The sequence below is a fragment of the Cicer arietinum genome, chromosome 8, assembly GCF_000331145.2.
Source record: "Cicer arietinum cultivar CDC Frontier isolate Library 1 chromosome 8, Cicar.CDCFrontier_v2.0, whole genome shotgun sequence".
Taxonomy (NCBI): domain Eukaryota; kingdom Viridiplantae; phylum Streptophyta; class Magnoliopsida; order Fabales; family Fabaceae; genus Cicer; species Cicer arietinum.
The window spans coordinates 13,798,857-13,822,743 of NC_021167.2; the positions used below are offsets into that span (position 1 = coordinate 13,798,857).

General features: G+C 28.9%; 2 protein-coding genes across 2 annotated transcripts in view; both read left to right on the plus strand.

Moving 5' to 3' along the window:
• LOC101489948 (UDP-glycosyltransferase 1) overlaps nt 1-720 on the plus strand; it is a 2,201-nt gene extending 1,481 nt beyond the window's left edge. Inside the window, exon 2 of the mRNA XM_073364675.1 lies at nt 9-720. Within this exon, the coding sequence (XP_073220776.1) occupies nt 9-592 (584 nt within the window). The 3' untranslated portion in view covers nt 593-720. The remainder of the gene's footprint in view (nt 1-8) is intronic.
• An 8,490-nt stretch (nt 721-9,210) lies between these two features.
• LOC101490598 (aspartic proteinase 36-like) lies at nt 9,211-16,842 on the plus strand. The gene is made up of 12 exons (XM_012712357.3): nt 9,211-9,337; nt 12,345-12,466; nt 13,045-13,253; nt 13,426-13,555; nt 13,693-13,955; nt 14,318-14,545; nt 14,861-15,023; nt 15,513-15,586; nt 15,704-15,797; nt 15,902-15,962; nt 16,355-16,426; nt 16,509-16,842. Exons 1-12 carry the CDS (start codon nt 9,211-9,213, stop codon nt 16,667-16,669), a joined length of 1,704 nt encoding a protein of 567 aa, XP_012567811.2. The 3' UTR covers nt 16,670-16,842.
• Nucleotides 16,843-23,887: the final 7,045 nt, after the last annotated feature.

Genomic DNA, 23,887 nt, shown 5'->3' on the forward strand with positions numbered 1-23,887 from the left:
CGTCGTGTTTCTATGTTTTGGAAGTATGGGGAGATTTTCTAAGGCTCAGTTGAATGAGTTTGCTTTTGGGTTGGAGAAAAGTGAGCAGAGATTTTTGTGGGTCGTTAGGAGTGAGTTGGAGTTAGATGAGTTGAGTTTAAACGAGTTGTTGCCAGAAGGGTTTTTAGAAAGAACGAAGGAAAAGGGAATGATAGTGAGAAATTGGGCCCCACAAGGTGAAATACTGAGTCATGACTCAGTTGGTGGGTTTGTGACTCACTGCGGGTGGAACTCAGTGTTAGAGGCTGTTTGTGAAGGAGTGCCTATGCTGACGTGGCCTTTGTATGCAGAACAAAAGCTGAACAAAGTGATTTTGGTTGAAGAAATGAAGGTGGCTTTGGAATTGAACGATTCAAAAGATGGATTCGTGAGTGGAAATAAGTTGGAGTACCGAGTTAAGGAATTGATGAACTCAGATAAAGGAAAAGAGATTAGGAAAAGGATATTCGAGATGAAAATAAGTGCTAAAAAGACAAAAGAAGAAAATGGAAGTTCAATTATTGCTTTAAATAAGTTGACTAGATTGTGGAATGGGAATAAAGATAATATATGATAGATTGAGTAAACTACCAAGTGATAATTTGTGATATGGATAATATTGTTGTCCCTATCTCATTCATCTTGTTAGAATTTGTGGAGTCTTCACCCTACTAACATAAATATAAGAGCTTTTTAATTTAATCGTCTTATTGATAATTGGTTAATTTAGTGAAAATTAAATTAAAAAGTATTAAAATTTTCTATTAAAATTAAAACTATCCTTAAATTCTTTTAAGAAATTATTTGTTTTGATAAGTAACTCAATTTGTCAAAATATGTGAATTAAATAAAGTGTTGTAAAGAAAAATAATAATTAAAACATAATATAATTACACAGAGATTTTATGAAATGAAAAAATAATTAAAATATAATGTCTTCAGTCTAATTCAATATGCTACCTCATAAGTCATAAGTGTTCTTGCGTATCTATATGTTTTTAACGTGTATTATATAATTCTATACAATAACATTTATTAATCAAATTATAATAAATAATTTGTTGGGTTATTTTCTTTAATCAGATAATATGACTCTTCGCTATATATAAAATGTTTTTTTTTCCAACTATTTTCTTTATATTTCTCTATATTTTATTATTTCTCTTTGATGATTCTTCCTCCAACATAAGCATTATCACACTTTCCTATTTTATCACAAAATTTATCTAAAGTTATTATACCTTTAACAACTCAAAAATAGAGAATCTAAATTCATCTGCTATAGAACTATTGAGTATAATTTCTCTAGTCTTTTGATATTTAAATTGATGACAAACTCTTTTTAAGAATTTTAACATTGATTCATATCCAAATTCAATGATAATGTTACGTATATAATGATTCAATAAATGATATATATGTATATTATTGAAAATATTCTATCTCTAATCCAATATTTAAGAAGAAGAGAAAAAAAAATCATAAAGTCCAACACTAATTAAATACTATATTTTAAATATTTTATTTAAAAAATTACCCTATATTAGGAAGTTCTAGGAAATAGTGAGACTCATTTGTAGGAGAGATAAATTTCTTTTTAATATGTAACAAGGAAATGAATTTTTTATGGACGTGATATCTAAAATGAAAAAATAAAAAAGAATTTGTAAAAAGAAGCAATAGTATTATATAATTTCTGTTTTAAGGGTCATAAAATTTGCATGATTTGAGAATTCTTTTACTAGATAAGATTTATGTCTTCTATTTATTTTTCATTTTGAAAAAGCTTTTAGTTTGAAAAAAGAATAAGGGCATGAAAGTGATTTTTCTTTTTAATATAATACACTAGAATGCAAAGGTATCATATCAACAATTTATTTTATGCAGCACCCTAAGAAAAAGTGTTTGGAAACTAGGTTAAACATAAGCTAGGATGTGTGCATTTTTTCTCTAATTGAGACAAAAAAAAGTTACAAACATTTTCTTTTATATATATATATAGATATATATATAATTGAAATAAAGTTTTCTTACGACCGTTAAATCGTCATTTTTACTATAAATAATTTTTTATAAAAATACTACAAATACGAATATTCATAAAGTAACTTTCATGATTTATATATATTTTTTATAATTAAAATTAAACATATAAAATATTAAATTTTTTCTTAAAAGTATTATATTCATGATTCATTTATTTATATTCGATTTAACTATGTTTAGATGAATTGCACTAAGAAAACGTATGATCAAGCACACTAGCTGATTCCAGCCCTTTCTAAAATATTGTGTTACCAAATTATATAGCTAAATTCATTAGCCATCTTTACCACTGTTTTATTTTTGTTGGTGTGTAGCTATCATACCAGTTACCATTATTTTATTATTATGCATGATAAAAGAAAACTTTTGACGTATTTTTAGTGGCACCATTTCACTAAATCATGCAAAAAAATTCCACATAAAAATTATTGCGTGTGAAGTGGTTGCGTGTGAAGCTATGTTATAAAAAGTTAGTAATTGGATTAGGATTTTGAAAGTTTTTATTTTATTTTATTTTTTTAATGAAAAAATATTGAGGTACTTAATCCAAAATTTTAATGTATTGAAAATAAGTCTTGCCTTATTCAATTAGAATTATTTAGAATTTTTTAAACAAAATGTAAAAATTTAGTAATATTCAATATTTGAATTTTTTTACAACTTACAAAAAAGTTATGTGGTATTTAAAATATTTTAAATTTTAATAAATTATTTTTAAAAATGGATTTTATAAGATTTTGTTAGATTTTTTAGTGAAATTTTAGCATATTTTTTTTCCTACAACATGATAATTCCATTTATTCTCATTTTTTATTTTATTTTCATTTACTCTTTGTCTCTCTCACCATATTTCACATTTTCAACAACACTCAACTCAATTCAACTCTACAATAACAATCAATCTAAATTAGACTAAAATGACTTTAATTCTAAGACTCGATTCAACAAGGATAACAAAAGAATCGTATCCACGAATAAAATCTGCAACTAATAGAGGCATATAGCTTAACGAGTACTCACATATCAATTATACACAAATAATATGACTACCTGTTAGTTAATAGATACAAAAGCGGATGTCATGATATCCATAGACATATATATCGGATGTCATGATATCCATAGACATATATATCGTTGCTCTTAATAAATTAGTAAAATTGACATGTTTTAATACTCTTTGTTTATGTAATAATTTATTAATAGTTCTTATGATGAAATTTTGTTATATATTTCATTTATTTGTTAATGTATTAATATTTTTATGTGTTAATATGTTTTTGTATCGACAAAATAGGGAAAAAGTTTTACATAATTGCAACTTCTTTTTGTTGTTGTTTATTTATGAAATGATATCCATGGATATCCACTAATAAGCATTAAACGAATATCTGTATAAATATACATAGAGTACGAATATTATTTTTATCCAACGGTAAATAGTAGAACAATACTATTTGTATTTGTGGATACCCATTGCCATCCCTAGATTAAACTAATCTTGCAAACCTACCTCATTCTCTAATCCTCTAACTCTCCCAACTTCTCTATATTTTCTTCTCTAGTATACATTTTTTCATTCTCAACGTGGTTCATTAATGCATTTTACTTCACTCTTCTTCCTCTAACTCTCTCCTTTCTCCTATGTGCTCTTCGTGCAACATGAGTTATTTTTCACTTCTGCTCATTTTCAAAAAATATTTAGTTAGCTTTTTACTCTTAAGGTATGTCCAAATGATATTTTAAATAATCATTACAACAATAATATTAATTATTCAGAATAAATTTTTCACCGTTTATCCACTCAAAACTCTTTTTTTTTTATTGACAGTAACTTAACTGTTATGTTATCTTATAATTATTTATATGACTATTAACTTTATATTATTTTACTCGTATTATATATATAATAACTTTATATTATTTTATTCTTGTTATACTTATATATATGTTGTATATGTAATAGGTAGGAAAAAATAGTATAACATGAATTTTAAAATCCACTTTTAAGATGTGTGTAATACTCCAATTTGAGTTTGTGATATAAGCTTTAGAGTAGTTGATAACTTAATGACTATTAAGTTGATAACTTTTTTAATTCATCAATGAAAAATTTAATTGAGATGATGATAATAATGACTAGTATGATTAATCTTGAAGATATTGCATATCATGATAATTACTTTTATTCTTGTTATACTTATATGTTGTATATGTAATAGGTAAGAAAAAATAGTAGAACATGAACTTTAAAATCCATTTTTAAGGTGTGTGTAATACTCCAATTTGAGCTTGGGATATAAGCTTTAGAGTAATTGATAACTTAATGACTATTAAAATATAAATAAGTTGATATTTTTTTCAATTCATCAATGAAAAATTTAATTGAGATGATGGTAATAATGACTAGTATGATTAATCTTCAGGATATTGCATATCATGATAATTACTTTTAAATTAAAAATATTATTTTTCTACTTCATAGATCCTTAAAAAAAGTGTAATAGAGATGATAACAATGAAAATATTGCACATAAAAATAACAATAATCAAAATGAAAATAAATTGTTAATTTATCCATGCATCATAGAAGATTATATATGTTGATAGAACGATAATGATTTCCTTAATTTTAAATATTTGGAATTGAATTTTGTAGGAATAAAATTTAAAGTTTCACAAATAAAAAAAATTTGAAAATATTGTGTTAGAGACTATATAGTTCACTACAAGAAAAACTGTTATTACCTACCGCAAATTTTATCTTTACCCACAGACTATCCGTAGGTAACGTAAAATTACCTACGGATTACCCACGGACACGAGTTCGTAGCTAAATCGCTCGTAGGAAAATATTTACCGACGGACAAGCTGTGGGACACACTTACCTAGGGATTGTCCGTGGGTAATATGACCCACTGAGTCTCCGTGGGTAACGTTACTCATAGATTTGCCGTAGGTAAAATAGTAGATAGTTATCGACGGAAAAGTCGTAGGTTACATTACCCACGGATCATCCGTGACAAGTCTAATATTTTATATTTAATATTGATAATTTTATCCATGAATTGTCCGTGAGTAATGTAACCTACTTGGTTTTCCAATTATTTTTCCAAATTTAACACAAAAAGAAGCTATTGGCATTGAGTAGATATTTTTTCAGGCGAACATCCCGACACTAATTAAATTTCACAGAAAAATTAACATGAATAATGAGGAAAAAACAACTATTTATTGCAAAGTGGTAGCCATTGTTGGAGACCTGGAAAAAGAATATGCATATTATTTGAACTGCCAAATCACTAGAAAATCAGTATTTATTCACATGTAGAATTGTCATTAACAAAATATTTTGAATAAGTAAAGCATAATGCAAATCTAAATGAAATGAGAACCTGGTTTTGCATCTGGGAATTCTCTAGGTGTATAGACAATGGTCCCAAAGCTTGATGTATTTGAAACAGAATCCTCATGGAAGTGTTCAACAGACTCAGGAATGGCTACTGGTGGAGGAGTAGAATCTTTACCAGTTTGTTCATTAACCACTAAAAAAGCATCAACTAGTGCATTTGCAAATTCAAGGTCATTAATATGATGGGGATACACCTTTACCTGCACAGTACAAAACTTTTGACCTTAAAATGTCTTCCTAGCAACAAGTAAAATAAAACCCAAGCAAAATTGAAACTTTACAGTTCACAAATACCTGTCGATTATCATCAGTCTGAATAAGCCTTTGTAATTCGTGGAGAAGAGTATCAGTTGCCTCTGGATCATAAAAAGGATTACCTGGTGCATCTAAAGCAGATATACCTTTTTCTGGAAGGCAAACACAAATCTTAGAAGATGAACTGTTCAGTTTATTTGCTATGAAATCAGCAAATTTTCTGTTCTCATCCACTGTTGTTCGCATGAGTGAAACCTGGAAAGAGAATCAACTGATTTATTAGATTAGCACGACAAAATCAGCCATTTCAACAAGTCAAACATTTTTAATTCCAGTGAATTATAAAATGCATTTTGAGTAGTCCAATATAACATCACTGATAAATCTTGCTTTGGTCAAAGTTGTGGGATAGAGGGAAATATATGATCAATATGGGTAATAAAAGTGATATAGTAATCATGGCAGATATGAGTAGTTTTCAAGCAAAAGCAAAACAGAACACCTTAGTCATGTAGTGTAGTCATCACCTAGTCACCTGATTATTGTGTTCGTATATATTTCTCTGCTGGAAATTCTGTGGTATGGTATCTTTTGCTCCAAAGTTAACCATGTCTAATGCTCCCACACTCAGGACCAGGGGGATTTTCTTCTCTATTATAACATCAAAGCGAGAACTGTCACAAGCCATTACGCCTCCAACTATGTAGTCTGCTACCTCTGTTGTTGTGATGTCCAAAACACCCTAAGCAAAATAGAAGAAAGGAATATGTATAAAAAATACAAATAGAGGTAGGAATGCATAAAGAAGAATCTGAATCGAAACAAACAGAATACAAGCAACTCCACAAAGCTCATCCAAGTTAAGTATATGCTTTCCCAAAATAGCCTATGTATACACACACAAATTCAGTTGCTTCCCTTTTTCCGGTAATAAAATCTGCCATATTCCTAAATATCAGAATCAAGCATTTTTCATAGAGAGGCAGCCAGAATAGAGAGGCAGCCAGAATCAAGCATTTTTCATAGGTATCTTTATTTATGAGTTATATATATATGTCCATTCATTCTATTCTATTTTTCCAGGCATATATTCAGCAACTTGAATCAAGCAGGATTAGGCTTAATCAGATGGAACAAGAACTAACACATGCTAGAAATCAACAGTTAAACATGAACACAATACCTAACTATCCTAATTGAACATGAACAGCAACCAAGTTCTCTCAGACTCACCATCAGTTCTCAGATTCAACAGTTAACTCACATAACAACTACATGTAAATAAACAATGAAACTGAACACAATACCTAATATCAAGATGTAAATAAACAATAAAAATGCAACAGTTAAACATGAACACAGTACCTAACTATCCTAATTGAACATGAACAACAACCAAGTTAGGGTTTTCAATACAAATTGGGGCTTTTTCAGTAAGACTCGATTTCAGTAAAAATTGATTTCAGAAAATGAAAAGATATTAAAGGAAGATAACTTACCTTAAGAGATAGCGATCATCACGGCGTTGAGATGATGGTAATAATGACTAGTATGATTAATCTTGAAGATATTGCATATCATGATAATTACTTTTATTCTTGTTATACTTATATGTTGTATATTTAATAGGTAAGAAAAAATAGTAGAACATGAACTTTAAAATCCATTTTTAAGGTGTGTGTAATACTCCAATTTGAGCTTGGGATATAAGCTTTAGAGTAATTGATAACTTAATGACTATTAAAATATAAATAAGTTGATATTTTTTTCAATTCATCAATGAAAAATTTAATTGAGATGATGGTAATAATGACTAGTATGATTAATCTTCAGGATATTGCATATCATGATAATTACTTTTAAATTAAAAATATTATTTTTCTACTTCATAGATCCTTAAAAAAAGTGTAATAGAGATGATAACAATGAAAATATTGCACATAAAAATAACAATAATCAAAATGAAAATAAATTGTTAATTTATCCATGCATCATAGAAGATTATATATGTTGATAGAACGATAATGATTTTCTTAATTTTAAATATTTGGAATTGAATTTTGTAGGAATAAAATTTAAAGTTTCACAAATAAAAAAAATTTGAAAATATTGTGTTAGAGACTATATAGTTATAATTCTTTTCCAATAAGAGTTTAAAATTCATTGAATCTTTAGAAATCTTATAAATCCGTAAAAAAATTTCAAATTCTATAAATTCATATGATAAAAGTCTTTTGAAATCCAAATTATAAATTTGGATAATCTTTTAAAATTTAAAGGTCATTAAAATCTTGTAACTCTTTTAAATTTCACAAGACTTTTTTATACAAAAATTATCTCTTGAAATCTTAATATTTAATAATAACATCCAACAAAAAACCACTATATTTCTATATTTTATTATTAGTTTTAAAATAATCATATTAAAGGTAAATTAATGTGATAAAATATTAAATTTTTATTAAATATCAGTGTATAATTATTTTACATTGACAATAAGTACTTTTTAATTCCATCAAAAATCTTGATTGGATATCACAAAATAACTCACTTCCTCTCACTATAACAACTACTAAATGGAAATGGGTTGATTTTAATAAGACATGCTTAATAAATTATTATCCACATATATATCTTTAACTTACTTGACATGTAAAGTAATGTGTATACTCAACTCATGACGATATTTTAATTATATCTTAATATTTTATAATAATAATTTAAAAAAAATCTTCAACTTAAAAGATTATATGTGTAATTTAATATATTTTAAAGACAAACAATCTAAATTGAATGTAATTTAAATGATCAAATAAAAATAAATTAAAAGACATAAATAAATATTAAACTAAACATAAATAATTAAAGGTATATTTTAATCTTATTATTGTTATTTTTATTTTTTTCATCTATAAATTCATCGTTTTTTTCTTCTTTTAAAATCGAAGTATTGCTATTAACTTGTATTTCTAAATATTTTGGGTAATATCTTTTTTAGATAAAATAGTAAATATATTCATACATAATGCAAAATTTTAATTTTGAATTTGAGACATATTATTTTATTTAATAATATAGACAATAATTTATTTTTATGACGAAATTTTGTCACTATTTATATATGAACATCCGTGACAAAATGATTCTCTTTATCTTGTAAATATTTTTAAAAATTCACATTTTTATGAGGAATTTAACTGTTAAATGATAAAATTCACTATTTATATATGTCACTCGCTCCCTCCATCATTATGTTTGTAATTGTAGTTGTGTGCTTTTATTAGAATTTAAACATAAAACTATCTTTTAAGGGGATTACATATGCTTTTAAACTAAATCTAAAAGATTATATTTATTTATTATAAAATAGATATCTTTGATAAATATTATTATAATTGTTTAAAAAATACTATTTTTATTAATTAAAAAAGTTTATTGTTCTATAATTTAAAAAAAAATCAATATTTTATGGAATTTAAATGAGTTATGTTGCGTACGCCGTTAGTCGTCGAGTTCTATCGGCCACCATCGAGAAACTTGTCGGAGCTTCCCCGTCCCTGGAGGTTGTCAGAGCTCCGCCGTCGGCTGCGACCAACCATCCTATCTGTTATTTAATTATTAGATCCATTTCTTTTCATTCTCAGATTTACATTAAACCAGATTTAGCCTAGAAAATAATTTCATAATTAATGAAGAATTTAGATTGAATTAACTAAAGAACCCTCATGCTAAATAAATTTTAATATAAAATAACTCAATATTTCTAAGAGTTGTCCTTTGAAATTTGCATTAATTGGAGAATGAGTTGGTTCTAGTAGTTCTTAAATTCCCCTTTGCTGGTTCATTCTTTCCTTGCTCCACTACTCTTGGTTGATTCTTGAAGATGGAGAGGTAGGATCTTGCATGCAATGCTTCTAGGCAGATCTGAGGGACTTAGATAAGCTTTTATATTTTGAAGATATTGAAAAAATGGAGGGTTGGAAGAGATAATGAACCTTAATGTTTTTGGGTGTTCTATCAAGTTCAACTACGGGAAGGAAATGAGGGGAAAAAAAAGATTATTCCCAATTTTTTTCCTAGAATGGAAATAAGTGAGAAATGAGTGGAAATTTTCCCCTTAGACATTTTTCATTTTACCTTTTGTCCATTTATATTTTAACTAAAATTCTTTATATTTAGATTAATATATTAATAGTTAAATAAATCTTTATTTTAATCAAATTTTAATTAAGCGAGTTGTTACACTTTGAGATCTATTGACTTTGTCTAAATTAAGGTGTATTCACTTTAAATTAACTATAACAACTTTTTATTTAATTATAATTTTGGATATCTGTCTTATTTATAAATAAAATAAGAATTATATTGATTATGTTATTAACAAATTATTCTCAATGCATCTCAATTGATTATATTACTACTAAATTATCTCGATACCTCTCATCCTAAAATATGACACATTTCCTATCACAAATTATCATTTGCCATAAGAATATTTAATAAAATAATTATAATTAAGATAATTAAACATAATATATTTATTAGTTTTACTTTATATTTGCGGTTACAAACATCTCCATAATTTACCTCTTTTTAATGGGAATACACCATTTTGATTTTTTTTTTTCAATAGAAACAATAAAAATTGAATAATTTATTTTTAATTAAAGCACCAATATGAATCAAGCACATTTATTTTAAATAAAAAAAAAAAACTGAAACAAGCATTTGAAACCAATTTCCAATGTGACTAACATTGAAATTGTTTCAATTTGTAATTTATTCCTTATCAAACATAAAAATTTCATTGGTGTGATTTCAATAAATCACCAACATATATCAACTATATTATATACAATTTCCAACGTCATTGACATAGTTTCAATTTTGAAATTTATCATTGATAGTAATTAAAATAATGACAAAACATGTTAATTAAATTTATTTTTATTGAAAATTATAAACACATCTACTATAATTTCCCTGTTTTTAATGGGAATAGAAATACACAATTTGACATTTTTATAAAGAGTAATGGTACGTAACACGAAAGATTTACAAACAAAAATAACAAATACATGTATGTTCAAGATTTAAAAAGTAAGAGAAATGAGTAAGTTTGGTTTTTAATGTAATTCTATAAAAGGTTGACCAATCATAATAAGTTGTTGACAGTTTGTACACAACTTTTTCGTAAAAACAACCATTTTCATTTTACAAAAGGAGCCCAAAAAATTTCATCAATTTGATTCCAATCAAACACTAAAATAACTCAAGCACATTAAAAATAATTTTTTACCTGATTGACACTATTTTAATTTGCAATATATTCCTCCCAATCAATTTAAAACATCACTTGCAATACATTATAACACTTTAATCATATACTAAAAAAGTAATTAAATAGATTGGATAGATATCCATAAAGTGAAACTAAGATAATTGATAAATTGTTTTTAAGAACTTCTAATAGATTTTAAATTGATTAATGAATTATTTTGACCAATCAATTACTATTCAAATTCATATTTATTGAATCTATAACGGTCATCCTAATTTTTTTATTTTATTGTTGTACGTTGAAGTATTTATTTAACTGGATTTCTTGACCAAATGTTATGTTTGTTGCTTCAATGATATTCACATTTGGCATATTCCGCCTTGACCATCTTAGTCATGTATTTTGTATATATATGTAGTAATTGTTTCGCTAAATAACATATATATAGTCTATGATTGTTCCCACAATAACGATATTATTTATAAAACTTTGCGACTATATTCAATTAATGTTGGCCTAACACATTTGAAGACTTAAAAGTAAATGTAATATGATATCACAAAATTAATATAATTAATGTCATATAATAATTTTTTTAATTGATTTAATATTATTGAGATAATATTAAATTTAAAAGAAAACAAATTATATGTTTTAATTTTAAAAATATTAAAATATTAGACTTTTTATTAAGTAAAATTGTTTTTTTAAGGCATTTTAATAAAGTAAAATTTTTATTTTTCATAAAAGTTTAAAACGATTGATTTAGTAGTCTTACCCTTGTTTTCACGTTGTTCATTTACTCTCAAATTTTAGTATGATTTAACAAAATATATTTATTTTTTTTTCTTCACATTTTTAATTTAATCAATGACATATGAGTAATTAATACATTTAGATGGTTCTATATCATAAAATTGTATATCAAATCATTAAAAATAAGATAAATTATTATTTTTTAGTTAAATTTTTTGAATGAGAGACTAAAATTCTCGACTTTTAAAATAAAGAGATTAATTTCTTTAATTTATAATAATAAAGAGATTAAAACTATAATTAAGTCTATATTACATAAATAGAATTTCTTATGAATGACTTCATATTCGATAGAAGTAAAATTTCTTATACATTAATTATTACTACTATTTTATCTTGGTAACATACTTAATATCTAATGGAAACGTGATTCAAAAGTATTGATTCAATTGAAAGGAGTGGGAATTCAATAACTTTTTTTATAACTTGTTTTTTCTTAAGTTCATTGTACCGCCAAGTTAAAGTGGATCTCTTGAAAATTGAGAGGGAATTTAATATTTATTGCATTATTTGAAGTTAAAGTGCTTTTCGCCGCCTCACGCTTCACTCTCGTCGTTCACCCTCACCCTCACTCTCTCTCACTCTCACTCACTCTCACCCTCACTCTCTCTCACTCTCACTCACTCTCCCACTCTCACGTACAAGATTGGGGATTGAATTGGTTTTAGGGTTTTGATACATACCTTCCACGTGCTCATTTCGAATATCTACTTTCACAAATTGCTTTTGTAGTGGTTTCCATTTTTATTAATTGGCTGATATGTAAATGCAATTGCAACGGTGAGCCTTTGTCCTTAATTGCTAATTTTATCAGAATCTTCAATTGCTCTAACAAATGTATCACACTCTCTTTGTAGTTAATTTATTACAAAGAATGTCAATAATTGATGCAATGCTGACCTGCAAAGGTGACACACCATTGAAGGTGTTTGTCTTTAATTCAAAGAGGAAGAACAACAACAAGTTAGTGATATGCTGATTTGCAAACCTAAAGGTGATCTACTTATTCTTTATATTTTCGTTTATTTTCTTTGCTTCATTCATGTGGCTAGGTAGTGTATAAATAGAACATAGATCAATGTCAATAATCATTCTCATAACACCCTCGTTGCACTATCATTCTCTCTTTCTCTATTCTATTTATATTTCAATTTTCACTTCACCTATTCCACCACCATCCCCATTAGACAAGAAATAACCATAAACAAAAATGCAGTTCATCTACATTACACTGCTGTTGTTGGCCAGCATTGCGGCACCAATTGTGTGCACCACTTACCTTCCTCTTAAACGGGTCATTCCACTTAACCACCGCGTTAAGATTGAGACATTGATAGCTCGCGACAGAGTTCGCCACTCAAGAATCTTGGGTGGCGTTGGCGTCAACTTCCCAGTCCAAGGGATCGCTGATCCACACTCCTTTGGGTAAGGCTAATCCTCTTTCTCGTATACTCCATTTATTTCTTATTTCCTTGTTCTTTTCATTTTCTGGTATGCTCTGTCATGCATTTCTTATATTGTACATAATTGAATTTCATTTTATTTTTATCCGTGACAGTGAGATTTAATTAATACTATTGTTGGTTTGTTTCTTCAGTCTCTATACCACAAAAGTAAAGCTTGGATCTCCACCAAGGGAGTTTACGGTTCAGATTGACACTGGAAGTGACGCTCTATGGGTTAACTGTAATCCTTGTACTGGTTGCCCTCATTCCAGTGGACTTGGGGTCTGGTTTTTCAATTTCCATCATTGCTTTTTTACTATACACATACTTGTAGTGTAGTGTGTATTTTGTTGCCTTGGGAACCAAGGTTTAGATTTGGAGCTTAACATCTGTTGCTTGTTGCGTTGTATTGTTTACAGATTGAGCCCAGTTTTTTTGACGCAACTAGTTCATCTACAGCTGCAGTAGTACATTGCTCAGACCAAATATGCCCTTTCGAGGTTCAAGGTGCGCATGTTCGATGCTCTCCTAAGGTTAAGGATAATAAGTGCAGCTACATTTTTCAGTTTCAAGATCAGAGTGCAACCTCCGGTGTTTATCTCTCTGATGACATGTATTTTGGCACGATCATCGGGCAGTCTTCTCCGACTAGTGTCAACACTTCAGCCACTATTCTTTTTGGGTGAGAAACTCCTATTCTTATTTATTTTGGATTAATATGTATTTTTTGTATGTTTTGTGGGATTCGTAACATATAGAAATTAGACCTGGATAGGTGGGTCAAGGGAGCCTATCCTTGTAGAGGTAACTCTTGGACATGCTTGGTAGGATTGAAAATCAGAGAGAATGTTGGGAGAGAAGAGTGGAATTAAATTCGTAATGCATGTTTTGTCAATAGGTTGGTTTTTTAATAAAATGGAGAACTTGTAAATAGTGGGATTTGCCTATCTTTTCTTGTAGTTTTTTCTTTCATTCTCGTGTTTTTGTTAATACTGATTAATATGGATTTTGGTAAACTTTATTGGATGGTTGTTTTGGAAATAGGTGTAGCACCTATCGATTTGGTCTTTTGACCCAGACGTTTAGAGCGTTTGATGGAATCTTTGGGTTTGGCCCTGGTGATGTATCAGTTGTATCACAATTATCATCACAAGGGAAAACACCCAAAATTTTCTCTCACTGTTTGAAAGGAGATGACAATGGAGGAGGAATTCTAGTTATTGGCAAAATTTTGGAGCCCAATATTGTTTACAGTCCAATTGTCCCATCACAGTATGTTCTCTTCTGCATTGCTTTTCCCATTTTCTTTCCTCAGTTTGTGGTTCATTTCTTTCCCCATCAGTTTAGTTATATTTTTTCATCCACAAAGTTTCATCACATGGTACACCCTTTTTATGTTTGAATCAACATAGCAATGGATAAGCATTTTAAAATATTTTTATTTAATTGAATGTAAAAGGTGATATTGTTAAGAATCAGTTTAAATGCTTCTTGTGTTGTTTTTTTCTTGTATTTGCTTACTGTCTTAAGGTGATATTTTGCAGTATAATTAATTGACTAGTATTTTCCTTTTTAATTAAATCTCAGGCTTCATTACACCTTAATTCTCCAAAGCATTTCTGTTAAGGGGAATCTTCTTTCAATTAATCCAGCTGTATTTGCACCATCTTACCACCAAGGAACTGTACTTGACAGTGGTACAACCTTGGCTTATCTTATTCAAGAAGCTTACGATCCACTTGTTAATGCAGTAAGATTTCTTGTACCCCGCTCAAAATTTGCAATATTCAACTTTGTTGGGCATATTATTCTCTTTTGCCTATTCTATGACAAGGAATCATCATTGTGAGAAAATAATGTGGATATGCTCTTACTCTTTGGTTTGCTAGTCTCATGTTTTGTCTATTTCCTAAAATCACTTGATATTTTTCCATTGAGTTAATATGGATTCTCACGTTCCTGTCTTATTGACTGATATTAAATATTATTATGTTGGATATAGATAGATTTTGAACCATTCATTGATCTAGTCGATAATTCTTTTTTGTTTAAAATCTTAATATGATTTAATATAGACTTGTATGTCTTCAATATTTTAAATTAAATACCGTCTTGAGGTTTAATCTTTTTATATAATTTTTATTAATTTTCATAAAAGGGGGTTTGCTTATTTCTCTCATATTTTATGAATGTTTTTATCTAACATATATTGATGTTTAGTTTTTAAATGAATATGTAGATAACTACTGCTGTGTCACAACTTGGCAGCCCCGCAATTTCAGAAGGAAGTCCTTGCTATCTGGTTTCACCTAGGTAATCACAAATATAATATTTGTTATGAAGATCTTTATATGCGTCATATGAAAAAAGTGTTTGTTCTATTAGGATTTCGGATTATCTCATTAAATATTGTGTTTGTTACATATTCAGTATAGATATTTTTCCTTCGGTCAGTTTTAACTTTGCGGGTGGAGCGTCCATGGTTTTAAAACCAGCACAATACCTTGTGCGTAATGATTTCATGGTATGCATTGACGTATTTTTGTTAATGCTTTGGTTATATTCTTGCATACAAGTAACTCGTTCTTTGGAATTGTTTGTCACTGATGTAAAAATATGCTTTAACAGTACGCTTCAACGTGGTGCATAGGTTTTCAAAAAACACAAGGTGGACCCTCAATATTAGGAGGTAAGATGGTAGACAAATTTAAACAGACTATGAACGCTGCTAGGAATTGGAAAAATAAATAAATAGAATTTTCTCATTTTATTATTAAATGGAAATTTTTGTAAATGATAAAAACTTCTAGAAATGTCTTAATGGATATGTTGATAATGGAAAACACATGATGATAATGATTAGATTCTAATTATCATCATTCAACTTGATTTCGTTATATATTTAAATTTATGTTTGCTCTCCGTTTGTTACCACAATCTGATTTCCAAAAAGAAGCCAATGTACTATGCTCAAGTATCTTAATCATGTATTATATATGCTCAAGTAAGTTAATCATAAATTATCCTTTACATGCAAGTATGGTAATAATAAATTAACAAGTATGATTGTATCTTACACAGATCTTGTCTTAAAAGATAGGATAATTGTTTATGACTTGGATAATCGGCGCATAGGATGGACCGACTATAATTGTAAGTTCATCATTTGAATTGTTTTTTCTTGCAAGAAATATCCGTTCCTTCAAGATGTCTTACAATTGAAAACTCTTTTTAGGTTCTATGCCTGTCAACATCTCTATGACCCAGAGCAAGGATAAAAACATAAATCCAAGAACAAAACGATCAAGTGCCAGTAGCTCCGAGATAAGGATTCTCTACACGTTTTTACATGTAACCTTTGTAGCTTTTCTTATGCACATATTGTATTCTTTATGAAGGAAATATATGATATAAATTGTGCTAGAAATAAATAATTTAGGAATTTTTGTACACTTTCCTTTGAGAAGTTTGGGAGGCTAATGAAACAACTGACTAGGATGAATGGATATGTAAAGAGAGTTGAAATTAACATTGTCACCAAATTTCACGATGAATGGATAATTTAGGAATGTTTGAAATCTCATTTTATTTTGGTTTTAATTAATGAAATTTGTATCGATTATATATTACCAACAAACTGTATTTTTTTTAACAATTTAATGGTGTTTATATATATATAACTAGTGGCGGCTAGCTCAAAATAAAGAACAAGTCATCTATTTATATTGGCAAAAAATTGAAAAAACATCTAATTTACAATTCTATTGATGCAACCTGAACTTTTTCATTTTGAGTTGAATGTTAGAAGCCGCAACTCCTCTTTTCCCACTTTGGTTTCTTCTCTATAGATGTTTTCCCATTCCATCATGCTCATCAAAGTGATGAGGTCAAAAGAGATATCCTTTGTATTGGATGGATGCAACGAATCATTTTTTTGTATCATTTCTTGGCTAATAACTATTCCTTAATGCTCAAGGATTCTTCTCTGCACAATATCTATAATCTAAGTATTGCCACATAGTTGGTTTTGCACAATATCTATAATCTAAGTATTGCCACATAGTTGCTTTTACAAAAATCCCATTAACTGTTTTCTTATGCAGAAGCTTTAAAGTTTAAGTAAAATAGATCAGTTCAAAAAAAAATTTTGAATGTTGTCATTAATTATTTTGTGGTACACAGAGTTCAAAAAAAAAAAAAAGCTTGCAAATTATTATAGGAAATAGAGAGGAATGAATAATTCTTTGGTCCACATAGTGAAGCTCCTACAGGGGACTATAATATCTGTTTGGTAATTATATTCTTAAAATCTATATTATTTCATATTAAAGATGAAAATAAAATAAAAATTTATTTGATAGTATATTAAAGATGAATATGGTTTATGTGTGCATTTCATGCATGCATCTTTCCCGTGTTCTTTTGGAAAATTTGATTTGTAAAATATTACGATTTTGTAATTAATAAAAACATATGTTTTGTGTATTTTCGATTTTGTACTCAAGTGTAAAAAAACGAATAAGAAAAAGGAAAATATATATCATCTGTGTTGCTTTTTTTTCACTTTAAATACAATTATTTTGAAAATTGTTTTTAAAAATTATATTGCAAAACTATACATTCAAACAAGTTTTTTCCTTTTAAATTTTTAAAAACCAAATCAAATAGACCCTAATTCAATGAATGTTTTTAGATACCCCATAATTCTATCCTCCACCATATATAATAAACTCCTCTTACTGCTAATTTTTTTTCCATGACTCTAACTGGACCTACATATACATGTAATGATATAACTCATTTGCTATAAATCTGCACATTAGTTTCCTTCTAGTATAATATGGTGTAAGCTAATGTTCTAATTTTTCGCTAAAAGATTATGAATAGTCACCACATAATGATGAAATCTATTTGTACCAATAGTCACCAATTGCACAATATGTAAAGAGCCTAAAAAATATAATGGTTTTTTGAAACACGTTTCCTAAGAGAGCTCAATGCCAACAAAGATTTGATCTCAAAGCGAAACACATTAGAAATTAGGGATGACAATTAGACCTAGACTCAATGGATACTCGCAAAAAAAAAAACCTACACTGGGTAGGGTAAAAACCCACATAATGGGTTTGGGCACGAGGACAGATAATTACCCGCAAAATTAAGCGGGTATGGGTGCGGGTACGGGTACTATAATACCCACCCCGCCGCGCACCCGCATTTATATAAATACATTATTTATTTATTTATTATATTAATGTTTAATTTAATTAATTGTTTTCTCTTATGTTTTAACATCTATTAGTATCATTGGACCACTACAATATTTATAATTGAAAGATAAATGTTTGTAAATTTTTTAAGAATTTGATTATGATAAATATGTAAATAATTGTGACTTTATAACTAATAGTTATGTCTTATTAATCATGACTTTATAATTATACTTGCAACTTCCTATCAATTGTTTTTACAGATCGAATAATATTATCGTAAGACTTGCAACTTCATAAAGCATTATTATGAATATTAGAATGTGTATTGTAACGAATGTTCGTTTGAAATGTTGAATTAGAAAATATCTTGTTTTATAATATTTTATGATTTGATTTAAAGTATTTGAATAAATTTTAAATTTAATCACAACAATATAATTTATATTATCGATATATTTTAGTTAAAGCATGGGTAACGTGTATGGGTACGGGCACTTAGGTACCCAGAGGGTAAGAATACATTTATTAAAATTGATACCCAAGAGGGTACGAGCACGAGTTTGGGGACGGGTATTATAGTACCTACCCATTGTCATCCCTATTAGAAATACCTACACTTCCATAGAAGGCGAACTGAAAGAAACTCTCATAGGTCCTAACCAAACTTCTAAACTCTGTTTTACTTGAATTTGTAAGAGCACTACCATAGATTTTCATAATTATGGTATTTGCATCGTCATGATGCCCACTGAACCTTACACGGTGTGCAAGGGCTTTAGTGTATTTTCTGAAAGATGAGATAAGATAAAATAAGAGAGAACCAAACGAAAAAAATCATTGTGACTTCCATAAATCTATTACTTTGCATATTTATCTACTTCAATTAATACAACTATATGATTAAAACATACATTTTAACACTGCATAGCAACAAATATTGCTTGAGCCAAGCATGCCAGTTCTTCCTTAACTTCTCATCCCGTGCACTCCCCCCATCCTATATGATTTTTTTTCCCTTGAGCAACCCAATATTTGTTAAACAAAGACTCTCACTGTCCATTACTAATCATTACTATTGTTATGCTTCTTTTTCTCCATTGACAATCTAATGATGCATTAACCACTAATAGATGATGTCAAGAAGACTATGGAGAACCCAATGCCTCATCTTTCTCCAATTATGTGTTGTTGTGTTTTGAGTTGAGCAAAATATATAATATATCATCCATCAGCAAAAATACAAAATATAAAACAAAAAAACTTGACTACATTAAGAATAAAACTCAACTTCAAACGATCCAGCTAATAATTATACAATTCAAGAAATCACACTTGATATTAAAGTAATGGTTCACAGATTTTGGTTTGCAAGAGTCTTCGAGATATCTTTTCTGGTCCACAAGTTCCTTGTCAACCCTAAATTAGTGATAAAATCCAACAATAAACTATAAGCTATAAACAAGTTCCAAGATGTACCCTTATTTTTACAAGCATGCACACTAATCATTTGAAACCAAACCATAGTTATCAACAAGTTTGCAATAACTTGGAAATGCATTAGGAAATATTTTATGAGATTTCAATTGTGAATTCACCCTCACTGCTCTTCCTGTTATAATAGCTCTCATGTTAATAAAATTCCAGTAGAAAGTGTTAACTATATCATAACAAAAAATCACACAACAAAATCACTAATATAGTTGAATCTACAAGAACACCTAATGCCTCTAATAACTACAAGATAGCCATCACAAACCACACCGACAAGCTCGATTCTATAAGGCATTCGCGCATGTAGTTCTTTTTCTAATTGATGTTCTTCTTATGTCGCATTCACTTGCTGCAAATAATTCTCAGTAATTGTTCCATCCTCTGCAAATTTAGATTAAGTATTAATAATAAGAAAAATTATTAATCTAAGATTAATAATAAGAACAATTAACAGTGAAACAATTTTAGATTGTTAAGTAAGAAATAAGAATTATTAGAAAAATATCGAAGAAAGCAACAAACCCTTGCTCACACATTTCTCGACGGTGAAAGAAATTGACACTTCTCGACATAAACGCTTCTTGAAAAATGGAAGAGGAAGATAAAGAAAATTCGTCGTCAGTGCAGAAGTAGAAAAACGTTGCGCTCGACCAATTTGTCATCAGCGCTAAAGGCTGCAGAGTTCGTGCATGAGTGAAAACAGAACCTAGGGAAATACAAATTTACGTGTTGATGGTAAAGGAGAGAGTGAAAACATAATTTAGCGGAAAACAAAATGTACCTGTTGATTGTGAACGAGGGAGTGAAAACAAAATTTAAGAAGACTGAAAGTTGAAGTTCATATGAGTTCGCACTGAAGGATGAAGTTCATCCGATTCGTGTTGAAGGATGAAAGATGAGTTAGCTTTGAAGGATGAAGGCTGAAGGTTGAAGGATGAAAATGCTGAAGGGTGAATGATGAGTTCATGCTGAACGATGAAGGATGAAGCTCGCGCAGAAGGATTTGTGTTGGCGTGTGTTTTTCTATTTTTTTGGTTAACTTAGGGGAATTTTTTATTTTTGATAAAATATTTGTTAGAACGGTCTAATATAACAGATCTAACAAATTTTTTTATAATAACAAATTTGTCACTGCTTTTAATTTTTGCGTTTTTTTTAATATGTATGTTAGAATAATTCAATTAAAACAGATCTAACAAAGTTTACTATAATAACAAATTTACCACCGTCTTACTTGTTACATTGGATGTATAACAATCGATCTAATATCGAAATGTAACAAGGTTAAAATGCAATAATCTCGCTTCACATCCATATCACTCAAAATATCCTCATTTTTGTCCCCAATCTACATCGTAAAAAGTTTTTTCTCCGTGGCAACCCATCAACATAACTATATAATCATTTTTTTTTCAATCAAATTAATCATAAAAAATTTAACCATAAAACGAATGAAAAATTATGACAATAAAAAACACAAAAAATTAATTTATAAACATATCATATGAAAGGACAAGTAAACATAACATAAAAAATACCTGAATATTTAGGTATAAAAATTGTATTTTAGTAAATGGTTTGGGGATGAGGTCTCTGTGGGATGTGGGGTATGATCCGCGTCTCAATCCCCATATCATTCTCGGGGGGGTGGTTTTCTCCCTCAACCTCATCCCCCTAGGAATAAACTCTCTGCCCATTCAACCTCAAATAGGATACTCTCTACATAGATCTCCACTTGTAGATATAAGTTGACATCCCTATTTATGGATAGAGACTTCATGCAATAGTGCCCATCTGGCTGCAGTGCATTGAGCAACATCAGAACCGTCCAATTAAAATTGGACGACTAAGATTTCAATATCATATTTTAAGTTTAGAAATAAATATAATCTAACCTTAATATTTGGAATTTTTTAATTTTAATTTGACGATCTAGATATGTTGACTACACTATAGTAGACATCAAGAAACCCAAATTCCCATATTCATGCCATTTTCAAGCATTGCGCAAGTGAATAAGTTAGAGAAGGTGTACTTTCAAATACATAAATAGCCCTACATTATAGAAGAACATTACCACAAATGGTCAGAAAAGGATCATCCTAACATATATTTTGATTAAGACATTTTGAAAGGAATCTTAATTTGTGACCAAGTAATAGGAGAGACACAAATAGATAACCACAATATTCTTAATTATTTATTGTTGACAAAAGTAAAATTAAATAAACTCGTTGATAGTCAAATTCGTAAAAACATATCGAATTTTCTTCATAATTTTAGAGAATAGCAATATATAGGCATTTCTAGGCTTTGGGGATGTGGCAAGCATTACAATGGGCACACCCAACTTTAATTACATAACGTAATCTTTAAGTCAACAAACATAATGTCAATTCTAATGATATTGTGACTAACAACAATCTGAACACCTCAAATAACAATCTAAACTCCTCTGATGTGATGCTACACTTTCCAAGGACATAAGAAAAACCATTATTTTTTTGGTCATCACGAACTATCCATGCACAGGTCATTTTGCACCACGTTCCACAAGAAACACTTGTTGGACTTTAGTCCTTTGAATCCTAATTTTGACATAATTAAAAAACATACAATAATTCATACATAATATGATAAATCTAACATTTGAATTGAGCAAGATTTCAGGAACAACAATCCAATCCTACACACTTGGAACATATTGCTTGGAACACAAGAAATCAACAAAAGTTGATTATTCACTGGTTAAATCGATTGGGAAATCGATTTTATAACAAGGGTGTAAGGATAAGTATATGTTTGTGATTGTATAATCGATTGGGAAATCGACTGACTAAATTAGAATTGAAAATTGAACAAGTCAGTGGCAACCTGATTTACAGGTTAATCGATTGACAAATCGATTGTACATATCACAAAATGAAAACTGATTGAAACTAATCGACTGGCAAATCGATTGGGAAGTCACAGGGCACTAGGAAATCGATTGCCTAAATAAAATTTCAAAAGGAACTTAAGCCTTGACTAAAACAATCGATTGGACAATCTATTGTGTGATATTTCAATCAAGTTAAGTTTGGTTGCAATCGATTGGGAAATCGATTGAACTAAACACCAGGTAAGAACTTTTCAGAAAACAAATACCAAATCGACTGGCACATCGACTAACATCAAAATAGCTGAGTCACTGACTTAAACACAATCGATTGGGGAATCGATTGAAAGAACTTTTTGAAACACAATCGATTGGGAAATCGATTGAAACAATGTTTTGATATCTCAGTGAACTCCCAGTTTGTGGCCAAATCGATTATGCATATTTGTGAATCGATTTATTCTGAAAAGTGTTTTAAAAGAATCGATTGGTAAATCGATTAGTTTATGTAGTTTCAAGATTAAAGAAAAACAAGACTCGCGATAATCGATTGGCAAATCGATTAGACATGTTTTATAACTTTAATAAATCGATTGGTGAATCGATTTAGTAGTTGTTTTTCTGAAACTATATAAACTGTCTTTCAATCTTTTTATCTAAGAACCTTGATCATAATTTTCATATTTCTAAGAACTCAAGATAACTTCAATAACAGATCACAATACACTTTGCTAACAATCTGATATTGCGTTTCAGATCAAGATCAAAAGATTATCAACAATCAATAAAAGAGCTTGAAAAGTGATCTTGAGAGAAAAAGAAAAAGTTCTCATGAACAATCTTTGAATATCCAAATTCGTGAGAAGAACACTGATCAAGATTGAAGACTGCTTTTTGTACTTCTGTTAATCTGTCTGTAACAATACTTTGAAACGAAACGAAAGCGAGAAATCCAGCTAGAAACTGGTGGCTACTTTCTTGGGTGAGAGTGCTCAACAAGAAAGAGTCGCACTGTGATTCTGTGTTAGATTG

Bases quoted from the DNA above. Each gene is read 5' to 3' on its own strand.
- LOC101490598 (XM_012712357.3), top strand. From the start codon at position 9,211: ATGAGTTATGTTGCGTACGCCGTTAGTCGTCGAGTTCTATCGGCCACC. The intron at 9,338-12,344 runs GTTATTTAATTA...CATTATTTGAAG, and splicing joins TGCGACCAACCATCCTATCT to TTAAAGTGCTTTTCGCCGCC. The intron at 15,024-15,512 runs GTAAGATTTCTT...ATGAATATGTAG, and splicing joins ACGATCCACTTGTTAATGCA to ATAACTACTGCTGTGTCACA.